Genomic DNA, 17,887 nt, shown 5'->3' with positions numbered 1-17,887 from the left:
TTACTAACAGTTTACTATTACTACAAAATCTGACCATAGAATGTCCAGTACTGCCACTAATATAAATCCAACTGTGTTAAAAAAAAAAAAAAACGAATAAACAAATAACAATATTATTACAGTATTTAAATAGTGACTTTTAACAGAAAATGATCTGATCCATCGCAAAACACGAAATTTAAACCTGTCAACCGGACAAATCGATTTAAACTTCGTCTTTTGCCGTCCGTGTTGGTTGTTCTTGGGGGTTATTTTGTGGTAAACCCCAAGCCAATGAAACAGCGATAGATTTAGAATGTATAATCTAGATTCAAAACTAAAACCAAGGCCTGGACAAAGGAAAAAAAGAAAAGTTTGCACCAGGACGAAGACGATAAAGCGTAACGGGCCTTGGTATTCCAAAAATGTCACTGCCCTGGCGAAAACAAACAACTGTAAATAGATTTTGAAAAGTAAATGACTCAACGGAGGCAAAGATTTGTACAGAATTCACATTTCATATCGAGTTGTAGAAATAAACACTGCTACAAACTGGAAAAAGATATCTACAAAACTCAAAAACAGCACAGTTAAATATACAATAAAACATCAGTAGTAAAAACTGTTGTAAAAAGTTGTGTATACAGATATGCTAATGCGTCTGAAGGGCACAAAAAAAACTCAATTTCATCAGACATTTGTTGAAATAACGTTTGAATCACAGCACATTTACAAGCGAACACGAGTGGTTAGTTTAGGAGCGACATCAGGGGAAGAACGCAGCGGATTTGTCTGTTATTAACGTTCATATCTCCATTTACAGACGCAATACGGACATTTTAAAAGACCAAAACGACGAGTCTGAGAGCGGCAGTGACAGAGCGAGGGGGTGACGGAGCCGGGAGCGCGTTCGTGATCACTTCCTGTTTGGAGCGAGGCGGCTAGCGGGTTAGCGGCGGCCATTTTACATAAACAGTCTATGGTTTAATGCTTAGGTTTGTCGTACGTTTAGCACCAGTTATCTTAGCGTCAAAATGAATCATGACACATTCAGAAAAAGTGTGAAACGAGCTTAGGGTTAACACTGGAATTCTGGTTTCATGAATTAAATGAAAGGCAAAAATATCGAGGCGTATGTCACTTGAAAATAACCGAACACTGCAGCGTTTTGTAGTGAATTAAACTGAGATTTGACAAAACTGTTGGATAAATAGAACAAAAAGTGTGTTATTTTGAATCCTCTAAGGCCACTGGAAAGTAAACTGTATATAAATAGTGTTTTGAAATGTTAAAATCCAGTTAAAAAGGCCAGAAATATACAAAAGAGTGCAATGGAGGAGCTTGAAACGTCCATGAAGTCAGCAGGGGGCGCTGTGCAGCTAGTGACTCTCCACTGGAACTGGAAAAAAAAAAAAAACAATAATAAAAACTTGATTAAATTGATTAAAACGAATGAATACTAACATGTAAAGTTGTTCCAGTTTAAGAAATCCTTTAAGATACAAGTTTAAAAAGGTGCCCTATGTAACTTTTCTGGTGGGAGGTCTGCACATTTCTTGTTGCCATGGAGATGATGTGATATTTTGGGATTTTATTATGTTTTGTGCTGATTGTGCTGGCTGCTGCCTTGGCCATTTCTCTTTTTAAAAATGTATTCAGACTCTCAGTGGGACCTCCTGGTTAAATAAATGTAAAAAGATGCTAATGCTTTGCCTGAAATGTTCCACAGTGTGGCATTAAACATACAGGTATCTATTGTTCATGGAGACGAGCAGTGAGAATGCATGTTTTATAAAGTGTATGATAGATGAATATAATGTCATACTGTGGAATATTCCAAGCAAAGCAATAATATTTCCTTGGAGACAAACAGGCGGTCGAACATCCATCCAGAAATGTTACATAGTGCAGCTTTATATCAGAAAAACACATTTAAACCAGGTCTAAAGTAACTTATAAAACACCACGTGGAGCATAAACAGGTCTAAATCCAGACTGGATAATGGGACCGGACCGAGACCGGACCGAGACCGGACCGGACCGGGACTGGATCGGGCCCGAATCGGGACCGGACCGAGACCGGACCGAGACCGGATCGAGACCGGATCGGGACCGGACCGAGACCAGACCGAGACCAGATTGAGACGAGACAGAGACGAGACAGAGACGAGACAGAGACTAGATCGAGACGAGTCGGAGACGAGACGGAGACGAGACCAGACCCAGACCAGACCGAGACCAGACCGAGACTAGAGCGAGACCAGACCGAGACGAGACCGGGACGAGACCGAGACCAGTGAGACTAGACTAGAACTAAGCCAGGACTAAACAAGAACAAAACCAGGACTAAACCCGGGACTATACCAGGACTAAACCAGTACTACTCGAACTAAACCGGGACTATACCAAGACTAAACTAGAACTAAACTGGGACTAAACCAGGACTAAATAGAGACTAGACCTGGTGTAGTCCCGGTTTAGTCCCGGTTTAGTTCTAGTTTAAACCCAGTCTAAACCCGGTCCAAACCCGGTCCTGTACCTGTTTCGGGGGCCTCTTTGCGTTCGTGCACATGCTCCATTCGTCTCTTCACTTCTTGGAGCAGGTCTTCCGTCTTCAGTTTCTCCCTCCATCTTTGTCCCTCCTCTCTTTCCTTTTCCTCCAGGAGCGAGCGCAGGAAGCCGGTGCTCACCACTTCCTGTCCCTCGCCCAATAGGAACGCGTTCTTGAAGCGGTTGTACAACATGGAGGCCTTGTGCATGATGGCCTCGTTGGCTCGGTAGAAACGCAGCTGGAAACACAATCAAATAAAAGAGTTAAAACATAATAAAAGAAAAAAAAACAGGGTTAAAAGACAAAATGAAAGTGGGTCTTGAAACGAGATTTAGCTTTTTCCCCCTGGTTTTAAGTCTCGTTTTGATGTTTTTACCTCCTCAAAAACCTGCAGTTGTGTTTCGCTTCATTCACACACGTTAACAGACACTTTTTACCTTTTGTTTACTAAAAATTCGCAATTCCAGCGCTGAAATTAACCGAGTGAACGTGTGTGGAGTTTAAAAACACAGCGGAGCACTTCCTGTATCACCACACGATGACATCACGAGGTGGAACAGTGCGTTTTCTGTTTGAGAGAAGAACTAAATATGCGGGGATTGCGTGAATTAAACAAAAACACAACTCCAGGTCTGTTTGTGACGAGGAAACGGCATTAAAACAGATTAGAAAATAGCGTAATATAACTGTATTTTGTAAAATCAGCAGCATTATTAAAAATCTCGAATCTCTTCTCATTTTTTTCCCCAGTTATTCACTATTTTGAAGCTTTAAATCAGCATATTCTTAACGATGAGATCACAGAGATGAGCCTGAGGAGCAGTGTTGAAGAAAGGCCCGGTCCCCTCTGTTCATTTAAACGTTTAAACGGACGAACAAATCCTAAAGTCGTCTCTAAAAACGAACAGGACGTCGGTGCGAAGACACAAGTACGAGGGTTATGTGATCGCGCCTTTTAGTTCCTGTTAAAAGCCAAACCGCGGAGCTCTGGACTAACTGTAAGTGTGAAAGTGCAGATAAAAGACTGTGTTAAATTAAACGTTTGTTAGTTCTGGCTCTAAATCTCAACAATTTCAATTTATTTCTATTGTATATTGAACCAAATGGACCAAATACTGCTCCCAAATTTGTGAAAATGTGCCGTTTAAATCAATTTTTTTTGTATTTTCTTGCGTTTCCAGACACTTTTAACACTTCCTGACAGCGTCTCCATAGTAACGGCTGAACGTTCCTCCATAGACACGCACGTAGAACACTCCCGGCGTGACGTCACCGCGGAGTGTCAATACAAAAAGTTGTTTTCAAAATGGCCGCACCTGTCTGAGCGTGGTGATGAGCTCGCTGTGTCTCTGGACGTGTTGAGACGTCACATAAACCATACTGAGCTGATCCAAGGCCACGAGACACGCGCTCACGTCCTGAAACGCAAACAAACACGTCAATAAATAAATAAATAAATAAACATAAACGTGGATGGATAAACAGCTGGTTTAGTCGATTAAAGACATTTTTGTTTGATTAAACTCGTGCTGTTGATCGATTAAAAAAGGGAATGTGATAGATAGACAGATAAATAGATAAATAAATAAATAGACAGATAAGTAGATAAATAAATAGACAGATAGATAAATAAATAGACAGATAAATAAACAGATAAATAAATAGACAGATAAATAAATAAATAGACAGATAAATAAATAAATAGACAGATAAATAAACAGATAAATAAATAGACAGATAAATAGATAAATAAATAGATAAATAAATAGATAAATACAGATAAATAAATAGACAGATAAATAGATAAATAAATAGATAAATAAATAGATAAATACAGATAAATAAATAGATAAATACAGATAAATAAATAGACAGATAAATAGATAAATAAATAAATAGACAGATAGATAAATAAATAGACAGATAAATAAATAAATAAATATCTTGCTTCATATATTTATCTATTATTTGACATGTCCACTCGTCTGGGATCCAGAGCTCCTGATGGATAAACAGTTGGTTTAGTCGATTAAAGACATTTTTGTTTGATTAAACTCGTGCTGTTGATCGATTAAAAAAAGGGAACGTGGCAAAATGTCTCAAAACTACGACGTATCTCTGTCTCTGACCCAAACTGCACTCACAAGACTACACCAGCAGGGGGAGCTCATGCAAAAAAAAACATCTATTTAAGAAAAGTACCAGGAAACAATGTATTTATATAAAAAGACAGATTCAAAAATACCAAATCTTCAACTTCCCTTTTCTTCCCTTTTGTCGTTCCATATTATACAAAATTATACAGTTTTTAAATTGTGATCAAGGCCCATAGAGCTGAAACTTTTCACACCAAGTACCAAGAAAAAAAGACAATTCCAGGTCTAAACTTGTGGAAAAACAGGTCTAAATATGGATTACATCATGGCTATAGTACACATGAGTTAAAGTGTGTACAGACATGTTTATTTCCACTGAAGCATAAAAACTGAATGACACAAATGGACCAAAAAAACCCACTCCAAACTTGTTGTAGATTGTGTTTTAAATATCCACTCTTTGCTTTGATCACTGCTTTTGACACTCGGCTCTAACGACGAAACAATTTCAGGAGATTTGGTCATGAGGCTCATTGACAGAAGGACAAAAGTTTGAGCTGACGACAAAGTAAAGGAGGAGACTTTATTTTAATATAAAGACATTTTGGTTTTTTAATACATAATTCCACATATGAAGCTTCTGCAGTTCCACCTCTGCTCTGAGACTCTGGGTCCACACTCCACACTCCACACTCCACACTCCACACTCCACACTCCACACTCCACACTCCACACTCCACACTCCACACTCCACACTCCACACTCCACACTCCACACTCCACACTCCACACTCCACACTCCACACTCCACACTCCACACATTTGGTTTCCTCGTGTGAATATTTATATTTTTGTATCCTACACTTTTTTAAACTATGGACTGATTAATAATTGTGTCTCAAATAAATACATAAATAGAAAGATAGAAAGACAGATAGAAAGATAGATGGACAGATAGATAAATAAATAGATAAATAGATAATAAATAAATAAATAAAATAGATAGAGACAGATAAATATATAAATAAATAGACAGATAAATATATAAATAGATAAATAAATAGATAGATAAATAAACAGATAAATAAATAGACAGATAAATAGATAAATAAATAGATAGACAGACAGATAAATAAATAGATAAATAGACAGATAAATAGACAGATAAATAAATAAATACATAGATAAATAGACAGATAAAGAGATAAATAAACAGATAGACAGATAAATAGATAAATAAATAAATAGACAGATAAACAAATAGATAAAAACAGATGAATAAAGAGACAGATAAATAGATAAATAAATAAATAAATAGACATGACATGTCCACTCGTCTGGGATCCAGAGCTCACACTTCTTCATCACTTTATAAAGATGTGAGTCTGGGGAGTCGCCGGTGAATCTCGCTGTTTTCAAATGAGCGTGATTGACAGGTGGATTAGCCAATCAGAGAGTTGCACGTACGTCCTTATTGGAAATTATAAAGAGGGAAAAAAAAATATCACAAGGGGCTGAAAAACATGGTGGATTTAATGAACGAAGCACAAACACTGTTGATCTGAAGTGAGAGAAATGTGATTTTATTTGTAAATCAGAGGCGACCAATGAGCTCCTTTGTTTCACACGTGTCACTGAAATAAACAAATCTGATTGGACGATAGCGTTTGACCAGGTTTGAGATGTGGGGACAAGACTGATATCAAGTAGAGAGTAGTTACATAAAAAATAAACTAATAAAAGTTTTACGACGTTCTTACCGGATTGTCGTTCTTGAGCGAGATCCTGATGTCTCCATGGAGCCTGTGCAGCGTCGAGTCCGTGAGCGTCTTCCCCTCCGCTCCTCCTCCTCCTGGACTCTTCACTGCTTCCTCCATCCTCATCTCCTCTCTCCTCGCTCCCTCCGTTCTCGTCTCCTCCTCCCTAAGAGCTCGCATCATTTTCTCCTGTAGCGACTCGATGCTTTCCATCTCCACCGCTTTAACCTCCGTCTCCTTCGCTCCCTCCTTCTTCTCTTTACCTTCACCGTCCTTCACCCCTTCTTTCTTTTTCTGTCGCTCTTTTGACTTGTTTCTCGTCTCCTCCTCTTCAACTTTATCTCTCCGACTTCCCTTTCTACTGGATTCGCCTTTTGAGTCAGTTTCTTTCTTTGTACCACTCTTCCTAACCTCTGTCTCCTTTTTCCCTACATCCTTTCCTCTCTCACTCCTCCTCTCTCCTTCCTTCGTCTCCTTTTCCCCACTCTTTTCTTTTGTCACGTTATCACTCTTTCTCTCATCACCTTTCCTTTTATGCTTGTCCAATTCCTCCTTTTTACCACCTTCCTTTGTCTCCTTGCTTCCTTCCTTAGCCACTTTCCCTACTTCTTTTGTTTTATCCTTTGACCCTCCCTCTTTTTCACCATCTTTCCTTGCCTTGCGACCTTGCCTCGCCTCCTTTTCATCCTTGGTTGCTTCCTTGCTCCCTTTGTCGGCCATTTTTGTAGTTTTTTCGCTTTTAGCTTCCTTGATTTTTGAAGTGTCCTTACCGTCTTTCCCTCCCTCTTTTCCCTCCTTTGTACCATCTCTCCTAGCTCCTTCTTTTGCGTCCTTGTCTACTTTTTTCTTCTCTCCTTCCTCTAAAAGTTTCTTTTTCTCAATGTCGGTTTCACTTTTAGTTTTTCCATCTTCAGTAGCTCCGCCCATCGTCTTTACCTGAACTTTAGTCCCTGAAGCTTTCACAATCTTGCCAATAATCCTCTTCTCCTCTTTTTTCCCCTCCTCCGACGCCTCCTTAGCTGCGTCCTTGGTAGTGTCCTTAACAGTCGAGTCCTTTTTAGCCTCCTTGATGGTTTTTTTCTCTCCTTCCTCAGCAGCATCCTTGGATATGTCCTTAGTTGCATCCTTTTTAGTCTCCTTGGTCATTTCTTTTTCTCTTTCCTTAGAAGTATCCTTGGATGCGTCCTTCATTATGTCCTTTCTAGTACCCTTGGTAGTTTCTTTCTCCTCTTTACTAGTTGTGTCCTTGGTTGTATCCTTGGTGGCACTCTGGGTTGAGTCCTTAGATGCGTCCTTTTTAGTCTTCTTGGTTGCTTCCTTCTCTGTTTCTGTGGCGTCTTTTATGAATTCTTTATTTTTCTCTGTTGGTGGTTCCTTATTCGTTTCCTTATTCGTTTCCTCACGTGCCTCCTTAGTTGCCTCCTTAGTTGCCTCCTTGTTGACGTCCTTGTCTCCTTGTTCACTTGTAGATTGTTTAGCAGTTTTGTCCACTTCTTTTGCCTCCTTGGTCGTTTCCTTCTTTCCTTTTTTAACGCCTTTCTTCTTGGGTTTTTCAGTCTTAGATTCAACTTTTGCTTTACTTTTTGTGGCCTTTGAATCTTTTTTGCTTTTAATTTGGTCTGCTTTCCTCTGGTCAGATTTCTTGTTTTTAGCAGCGTCTATATTTTTCCTAAAAATAGACCAAAAAAAAAAAGTATTGTATTACTATCACATTTCTGAGAAGATGAGAAAAAAGTATGAGGTTGAGCGAAATAAGAACATTACACATAGTTCAGACAAAACACTACAATATCTGCCCTGGTTTAGTCCTGGTTTAGACCTGGTTTAGTCCTGGTTTGGTCCTGGTTTGGTCCTGGTCTGGTCCTGGTCTGGTCCTGGTCTGGTCCTGGTCCGGTCCTGGTTTAGACCTGGTTTAGACCTGGTTTGATCCTAGTTTGATCCTGGCCTGGTCCTGGTTTAAACCTGATTTGGTCCTGGTTACGAACTGGTTTAGCCCTGGTTTAGCCCGGTTTAGTCCGGTCTGGTCCTGGTCTGGTCCTGGTCTGGTCCTGGTTTAGTCCCGGTTTAGCCCCGGTTTGGCCCCGGTTTAGCCCCGGTTTAGCCCCGGTTTAGCCCCCGTTTAGCCCCCGTTTAGCCCCCGTTTAGCCCTGGTTTGGCCCTGGTTTGGTCCTGGTTTAGCCCTGGTTTAGCCCTGGTTTAGCCCTGGTTTAGTCCTGAGTGATGTGAGTGATCAGAGGGACCATGATCAGACAGAAATCAGATCATTTTGTGGTTTACATGTCATTTTAATTTTGAACTCATCCATTAAACGCATCTAAATAACACAGCGTAACTGTTTTATCAACGCTAATTTGGTTACGAGAAAACGCCAAAGTATAGCGCCCTCTTCTGGTTCGATGGTGTTGTGCTGCTGTTGGTCTGTGAACTAAATTTACGTTAAAATAGTTTCATGTAGCCTTTGTGTGATCAGACGTCCTCATTTCCCCGGACAAAAGTTTGTTTTAGGATTTAACGTACAGTGACGTCTGCAAAATGGCTGACGACAACAAACGAGCCACTGGACCCCAGGCACAGTCCCACCCAGCACAGCATTTAAACATTCAGACCGGTGCTACTCCGTCACCAGTGGTCATAATGTTTTGGCCGATCAGTTGAACACTTTCTCACCGTGAACGCTCCCTCCTCTTGGCTTTGGCTCCTTTTCCGTACGAGATCAATCCTCGCAGCGATTTCAGGACGTTTTCCCTTTTCGCCGCCAGCTTCTTCTGTTTCTGAATGATTTAACGACAAAATAAAACATTAGCCATTAACCCGTCCTCGTTTTACGGCTTTAGACTCCTACACGTCTGCATTGACTGAGCCATTACAAGACCCTGAACAATTACCGCTCTGAGAAAAAGGACATTAGAGGGAAACTGGGTAATGCTAATTGTTTTTAATCACAAAACATGAAACAGGAAGTATTGATTATTGATTGTTCTGACTGTATTTTCAAAGCAACGCTAAGAATACATGAAATAACTCAAGTTTTGTTAAGAATGTACTTTGTAACTTGTGGACAGAAGTTAGCTTTTCTGTTAGCCTTTCCCGTTTATCGTCTATATTTACATTTATTTAATTTAAAAAGTGAATTGGGTCATACCTCTTCATCCAGAGTTTTGTCCTGCTGCTCCGTGTCATTTTCTTCTTGTGTTTTTACCTCCTCTTCTGTCTTTTCTCCTCCCTCTTTCTCCAAACCTTCGCTTTCCTCTCCTCCCTTCTTTTTACTCTTCCTCTCCTCTCTATCGTCTTCTCCCTCTCCGTCGCGTTTTCTTTTAACTCCCACCGCCGCGTCTCCCTTTGCCGTCTTGTTTTTCTCATCTGCTTCCCGTTTACCGTCTTGTTTTTTGCCTTTCGTTTCGCTTTCGTCTCCTACTTCCTGGTTCTGTGCGTCCACTTCCTGTCTGCGCCGCTTTCTTCCTCTCCCTCCTTCTTCTACTTCCTGTTTCCTCTTCTTCTCTGGCTCGTCTTTGGGCGTTTGATCCGCGCCGTCCTTGTCTCCTCTCCTGCTCCTCTCCGCCGCTCGTGGAGTTTGGGCTCTGGACTTCGGGGTCGTCTTGTTGTTGCCGTTAGCGTTAGCGTCTTTAGCTTTAGCTGGAGTTTGTTTCACGGTTGGAGTTTTAGGTGTAGATTTTGAAGCTTTAGATTTTGGCATCTGCAGAAGTGAAATAAAAGATAAAAGATAAAAATAAAATAAATAAAATAATAATAAAAAAAGATAAAAGTGTAAGAAAGTGTAAGTATTTAAACAAACACTGATAGAGCTAACATGTAAGAAAGAAATGCAATCTTCACAACAAGTTAGTTTATTTAAAGACGCATTATGTAACTTTTCCACTGGCTACTTGTTTCCATGAAGATATTATTTTCCCTCAAATGTTCCACACTCTGGCATTATACGTATTGATCTTGGATTTATTTATTTACAAGTGTTTTTACTGCTGAAATACGTAAATATGTTTATTGTGGGTGAAACTTGACTCTCCACAGATCTGACTTGTGCCACCTTTATTTCATTTATTTTATTTTTATTTCTTCTATTAACCATTCCTCCATTTTGTGTTTGTCCCTGAGCTCGATCCAACTCACTTTGCGTCACATTTAAATCATTTCCAGCTCATGTCTCTTATTTGATCCTCGATATTCCGTTTTAACTCGTTTATCGTCTGAGGTTTATTCACAAACACCTTTTTCTTTAAGATCGCCCCACAGGAAGAAATCAGGACTAGTCAGGTCTGTGGAGATACTGCCCCCTGTCTGTGAAAAACACTTATTATTCCTTTAATGTCATTTACGCTCGGGGCGTCTCTGGTATTGGGTCAAATTTGACCCATGTGACTCAAAGTCCCACTGGACAATGAGGCTCGTTCCTCGGTGCTGGATTTGCTCAGATTAATATCGGAAGAATCGTTCTAAATGCTCTGGAAAAATAAAAGAAAAATATTTAGAAACAAAAGAATTATTTTTTTCAACTGTCAGTAGCCAGAAAGTGACTTAGTGCACCTTTAAACAAACCGCTGTGTGCTGTCTGTCATGCTAATATTTGTCAGCTTTACTGTGACGTAGTTGAGAAAAGCTCTTCTAAACTCGACATTAAAATCCGTGTTGTTTTTTTGTGTCAGACCTGTTGCCTGCTGCAGACTCCTGGAGTGTTCTGGATCTCCCACATTCCCTCCGCGAAGCCTTTGATCCGAACTCCGCTGCCATATTTGGTCTTATTTCCCACATAAGGAACGACATTTTCCAGAGGGACACTTCCTCTGTAAAATAAAAACACAAAAACATTTTAATGCCAAAGTCAAACCATGTAACTCTTTGGGGAATCCACAGATGCGACTGATACGACTGAACATCTGAAGGGGTTCGGTCTCTACTTTTTTTAACTTTCCGCCACATTATGAAGCTGCATCTTCATCGAAAACAAACCTGCAGTTGTGTTTTGTTTCATTCATGCATCATTTTTCATCTCAACAGTTTTTTAGACGGATATTAGCAAGAAATATTGACACAAACATCTTATTTTAATCTATACTTCACCCATTTTAAACCACATTGTACATCACAGGCCTGTAGTCGACTGAAGACATGTTCTGCCGATCGATTGGCCGACTAAAAAAGGGGCGTGGCAAAAGCTCTCAAAAGTATTACGGTACGCAGCTCTGTGTATCTGACCCAAACTGCACTCACAAGACTACACCTGCAGGGGGAGCTCATGGAAAAACATCCATTTATGCAGAAAAAGTACAGTATTTTCCTGACTTTTTTTTTCTTTTCTCCATAGTTTGGCCGGGGGTGCGACTTATACTCAGCGACTTAAACTCAGCGACTTATACTTAGCGACTTATACTCAGCGACTTATACTCAGCGACTTATACTCAGCGACTTATACTCAGCGACTTATACTCAGCGACTTATACTCAGCGACTTATACTCAGCGACTTATACTCAGCGACTTATACTCAGCGACTTATACTCAGCGACTTATACTCAGCGACTTATACTCAGCGACTTATACTCAGCGACTTACACTGCGCACGATGTATGCGACTTATACTGCGCGCGACGTATGCGACTTATACTGTATGCGACTTATACGACTTATACTCAGCGACTTATACTGCACGCGACTTATGCGACTTATACTGTATGCGACTTATACGACTTATACTCAGCGACTTATACTGCACGCGACTTATGCGACTTATACTGTATGCGACTTATACTCAGCGACTTATACTGTATGCGACTTATACGACTTATACTCAGCGACTTATACTGTATGCGACTTATACGACTTATACTCAGCGACTTATACTGTATGCGACTTATACTCAGCGACTTATACTGTATGCGACTTATACGACTTATACTCAGCGACTTATACTGTATGCGACTTATACGACTTATACTCAGCGACTTATACTGTATGCGACTTATACTCAGCGTCTTATACTGTATACAACTTATACTCAGCGACTTATACTGTATGCGACTTATACGACTTATACTGCGCGAGACTTGCACTATGTGGAATATAAGTCTCATCTGAATATATGACTTATACTGTATGCGACTTATACTGCGCGCGACGTATGCGACTTATACAACTTATACTCAGCGACTTATATTGCGCGCGACTTATATATACGCACGAGACTTACACTATTTGGAATATAAGTCTCATCTGAATATATAATTTCACATCTTTGTTACGGTCACACTGACAACCTCGTTTTTTTCTTCATTATTATGCATTTTTTGACTTATACTCCAGAATATACGGCTCTAAGACGCCCTTTTTACGCATAACCATGACTAAACCTTGCTTAAACTTATTTATCTAGCTCCTTTCAATATACCTGAAGCGCTTTACAGTACATTATCCATTCACTTTACACCGTCAGCGCTGATCTTTTGAGCGCAGAGAGGCCAGAGCGCCCACGTGAATGTCCCCCGACCTCAAATTGACTCTACTTTTGCGAGACAACATAACCTAATGTCTCTCACTCTTCCCTCTCGCTGCGTTGTCAGACATTTCAGTAATTATGTCTGATGTGAGGACTGGGGCTTCTGTGTTTCTCCTCATGTGATAACGGTTAAATCCTCGACTGTGCCAAAGCTGAGGTCAGAAATAAAACTTAAGTGTAAAAGTCTACAGGCCTAAACGAAGGCGATTCACTCAAACACGAACAAATACAGTCAGTTTAGGACATTAAGGCAAAGGAAACCACAGAAAGTGAGAAGTATGAATAGATAACGCAGTGACAAATTCTAACGGAGCTGTAAATCTACGTGGAGCCGCTGGTCAGTGAACGTCTCATGCGGGTCCGGCTCTACGGAAAGGGGAGCGCAGAAGAAACACGCAAAACAAAGTGAAATATGCGTTAACTTAGTGAGCACCCACTTGAAAATAGGTCTGTCACTATAATCACTACTGTATATCGACTTATCGTTCAGTAAAAAAAGATGGAAGAACATATTTTGGGGTCAGTATTTACCGTGTGGACTTTTTCTTTGCAGTATTGGGAAATGTTTGTTTTGTTTTTTTTGGATATATAATTTGATTTTAGCTGTAAAATGTTAATAAAATACTTCCATGACTCATTATAGATACAAAGAAGATTTTTTTTTTAACAAAAACGTAGATTTAGACGAGTTTTTGTGGTGTAAATTATTGTTTGTTTATAATTTCCGTACTTCAAAATTTGTTATCGTGACAGTTCTACTTGAAAAACATAAATTAGTGCTTATGCTTCTCCTTTCTGTTGTTGTCCCATATAAATCCTTATAATCCAAATATAATTACTACTTGCCTAATACTTATTTTGGTCGAGTAAGAGCCATCGCCCGATTAATTGACAAAACGAATAGAGTGTATATCTCCTTCCTTTTGTGAAAACATAAGTCTCCATCGAGGGATAAAAGTAGAATATATTTTACTCAATCAGACCCGTTTTGTCGCCAATTTTTGCACATTTCCAAAATAATCCACACGTTTATCTGGTCAGACTTATTAATATTGTGTCATTTTCCTTCTTTTCCTTCTATCATTGTGTCGTTTTCTTTACACTATTGGGAAGTTTTAGGTTATTTTTTGACTATACAATAAGATTTAAAGCACAAAAGGTTGAATTATGAACTTCTATGATGCAAACTAACAACTTAACGTTTCTTTCTGCTGTTTTATTTATTGCAGCTCATGATTTTTTTTTAACAATATTGTAGATTTAGAATAGATTTTTGGGGGTTCTCCTGCTTTAGATTTGTTTTTGTGTCAGTGGCATAAATTAATTTCATTTTTTATCGGCAAAAATGTCTTCATCAATATGTCACAGATATTATTATTTTTTATCGTAACCGTCCTCATTTGGCAACTGCAGATAATGCCAGGAGAAAACAGGGTCCTCCCTCAGCTGTATGAAAAAGACTGTTGGCTCACCGCTTATAAAAAGCTCTGGTACATCAAGAAAAAGAACACAACTTTTTAAATATTTAGGAAAGTTTCACCATTCCCACTGCACGGAGCATTGCAGCATCCAGTTTTTAATAGCAAAACCCACTTACATCTGATGTGTCCCAAAATAGAAGACAGGAACTCTCTTTTTGTAGCCGGTGTCTGATTTACAAACCTAAACAAAAACAGTACATAAACATCAAGAATGAATAAAACCAGGGAGTTACAGAAACAGCTTAAAAACAATTATTTCATCGTCGGTTACCCTGGCCGGCCAATGAGGAAAGCCCTTCATTTTGGCAAAGACGAGATCCCCGGGTTTAAACTGCTCCGTGTTTTTACTGGACATTTTGGCGTTTTATCCGAGGCCAAACTGAACCAGGACTGAAACAAAATTCTGAAATTAAAAAGATGAAAAATTAAAGATGTACATTAAACATATGAAAGAGGATAATGTGATATTTGACATTCATTCAGCCATATTGACGTGTGTACTTCTAAAAAATACAGAGTTGTTTATAAAAATAGTTAATTATTAGGGGCATCAAGGCCAAAACAGTCAAGGTCGAACCAGCTTTTTCCAAAATAGACTACCATAACATGCTTTTTTTTAAATTAATGATGTCACGATACTAAAATTTCAAACTCGACTTTGATCCTAAGGAATAGACTCAATACTGATTCTGATACCGCGATGATAAGTTAAAAAACACTCTTTCTTTAGACAATAGAATGTGATTTTCCACATTAAATGGTAGTACTTTGTTTTATCGCTCAGTGTCCAGTAGGTTCATAGTGGTCCATCGGTGTATGCTAGTCTACGTGTCTTTTATTTGTTCTGATACAGCTAAAGATATTCAGCAAAGGTTCATTTTTGCCCTGTGAATGTGACTTTATTTAGTGTTGAAACTAGGTCAAATGAGTACCTGGATTTTAGCATCGATTAGTATTGGATTTTCTATACATTTAGTCATTAGGAGCATCAGAGTCGAGACAGTCAAGGTCAAATCGGCTTCTTCCTGTGGACTACTACAATGTTTTTTACTACAAATATCTGTGTAATCCCTCAGTCGTCCAAGTATGATCCATAGTAAAAGAAAAATTCAAATCTGTCAACTCATCCAAGTCGCTTCTTCAGTTCTGGTCAGAATTTTTCTTTTCCAACAGTAGTTTTCACACAATTTGATGCTTATCTTGCTACACACAAGTCACGATATCGAAGCAGCAGTGAAAGACGAAGTTTAAATCTGTCAACTGGACAAATCGTTGCAGGAGTGAAGCCGCTTCTTCAGTTCTTCAACCAGAACTGAAGAAGTGGCTTGGACGAGGAGGGAAATGTCTTCAGTCCTACAACGATTTGTCCAGTTGGCAGATTTTAACTTCGTGTTTTGCTTTGGATCAGACCTGGACGACCAAGGGATTACACAGATGACATCTCAGCAGATCAGTAACTAGTTGAATTGAACGAAATCAATTCAAGGAAACAAATCATTTCCATTACGTGTGGGTGCTGTTTTTTTATATCCACATCAACATTCTAGGAGTGTCAAAGGTAGTGAAAGAAATAAACCTTTCCTGAATAATCTTGAGCTGTATCAGAACCAAAATAAGACAAACAGACTAGTATACACCCATGGACCACTACGAAACTATGGATATAAGACCACAAAGGAATATAAACCAAAGTACTGCCATTTAATGTGGAAAATTACACTGTATTGTCTAAAGAAGGTGGTTTATTAACATTGTGGTATCAGAAATGGGATCAAATATCGTGCATCTGCTCAATTTATGTTTTATTTTGATAATGAAGATAGAAATCTAAATAATGCAACTGAATTAATTAAAAAAAGTCTGATCCAATTCAATTCTAAATCTACTTTAACTAGAAATTACCATGTTTCATTCATTCCTGCGGTTAACCGATATATTCTTTAAGTTAACACATTCAAACCGAAAAAAACAGCAGGATAAAAGTTTAATAAGAAACAAATTGCCCTTAAACTGAGTCAAAATGTTCATATTTGTGGTTAAAAGTGCAGACTCGCGTTTTCGTTCTGACTCGCCGCTTCTTTCACTGTTTACATTTAGCACAAACATTTAGCATTACCCCTTTTAAAAAAACGCTAATTTTGCACATTTTATCGTGTTCTGCGGGGTCATCTTCAGCTATAACCATGCTCCACACTTACCCGCAGCCGAAAAGGGACAGTTGAGGTGAAAAGCGCAGAGATTTGTGGTGTTTTGGGAGTTTTTTTAGCTCCGTTTTTCAGTTAGCTTCACGGGTGCGCTACGAGGACGCCATGTTGTCTGGAGTCACGTGACCACAGCCCGCCTGAACCGGACTGAACCAAAACGGAACAGAGGGGGGTCCGACTCTACCATTTAACAGCATTTATGGTTTAAAGAGGGAGTATTACGCAAAATAGACTTTTTTCCGAGCTTTCTCACATGTTATAAAGTTGTTCAATCACCAAAAACATGCCTGAAGAGGTTTTAAATGTCATCTATACATGTTTGAGTAGTTTAGGGATCCCTCCAGCTCCACACTGACAAGACCTGCTGCAATGTTGACCTTTTGATGCCTATGATAGATCACATGTGTCAAACTCAAGGCCCACGGGCAAATGTGGCTCTCCACGTCATTTTATGTGGCCCGCTGGTGAATTAAAAGGTATGACGGTATCTCTGAAAATATCAGTGTATCAGGAGATAAAGTGACCAAGTCATTTTTTTCAGATCTATGAATAAGTAATAAAAACAGAAACGGTTAATTAACAAGATTAAAAAGTAGTTACATTTATTTTACATTACATTTGGTTACATTTATACCAGGGGAGTCCAAACTTCTCATTACAGGCCACATATGAAAACACAGACAAAGCTGAGGGCCACAGTGAATACTTCAAATGTGTGTTATTATTACAAGTTAGACTGAACCACTAGACCTTTATTCACGCTCACATCCTCAGTGGGACACATGAAATATTTGATATGGGCTTGTTAAAGTAGATACAGTCAAAAGTACTGTTTAAGGTAATATGGGCCAAAAAGAAAAGAAAAGAAATGATTAAAGGTTTGAAAGTGAATGTTTGTTTCTGGTGTAAGCGTCAAAGTCTGAAACATAAAGTCAGAACTGTGACTGTGACAGATTTTATAGTGTCTCTCAGTGTGTGTGTGTGTGGGGGGGGGGGGGGGGGGTGAGTGTCTGTGTGTGTGTGTGTGAGTGGGGGTGTGTCGGGGGGGGTGTGTGTGTCTGTGTGAGTGTGTGTCTGTGGGGGGGGGGTGTCGGTGTGTGTGTGTGTTTGTGGGGGTGTGTGTGTGTCTGTGGGGGTGTGTGTGTGTGTTTGTGGGGGTGTGTGTCTGTGGGGGTGTGTGTGTCTGTGGGGGTGTGTCTGTGTGTGTGAGTGTGTGTCTGTGCTTAAATAAAAATATTTTAACATGATTCTATGATTCCATTGTTTAATGAAATTACGTGACAATTTCACAAAATTATGTGATAGTGTCATTTA

General features: G+C 39.3%; 1 protein-coding gene across 1 annotated transcript; it reads right to left on the bottom strand.

The window, feature by feature from the left end:
* Positions 1-514: 514 nt before the first annotated feature.
* On the bottom strand, positions 515-16,737 carry LOC117386648 (PC4 and SFRS1-interacting protein-like). The gene is made up of 10 exons (XM_033984058.2): positions 16,568-16,737; positions 14,641-14,772; positions 14,486-14,550; positions 11,046-11,181; positions 9,525-10,076; positions 9,050-9,153; positions 6,386-8,051; positions 3,847-3,948; positions 2,519-2,768; positions 515-1,378 (listed from the first exon to the last, which is right to left on the bottom strand). The coding sequence occupies exons 2-10, from the start codon at positions 14,722-14,724 to the stop codon at positions 1,359-1,361; spliced, it is 2,979 nt and encodes a 992-aa protein (XP_033839949.1). The 5' UTR covers positions 14,725-14,772; positions 16,568-16,737; the 3' UTR covers positions 515-1,358.
* Between the last annotated feature and the right edge of the window lie 1,150 nt (positions 16,738-17,887).

The sequence above is a fragment of the Periophthalmus magnuspinnatus genome, chromosome 18 (assembly GCF_009829125.3).
Source record: "Periophthalmus magnuspinnatus isolate fPerMag1 chromosome 18, fPerMag1.2.pri, whole genome shotgun sequence".
NCBI classification, from domain to species: domain Eukaryota; kingdom Metazoa; phylum Chordata; class Actinopteri; order Gobiiformes; family Gobiidae; genus Periophthalmus; species Periophthalmus magnuspinnatus.
This window is presented reverse-complemented; position numbering and strand designations above follow the sequence as displayed.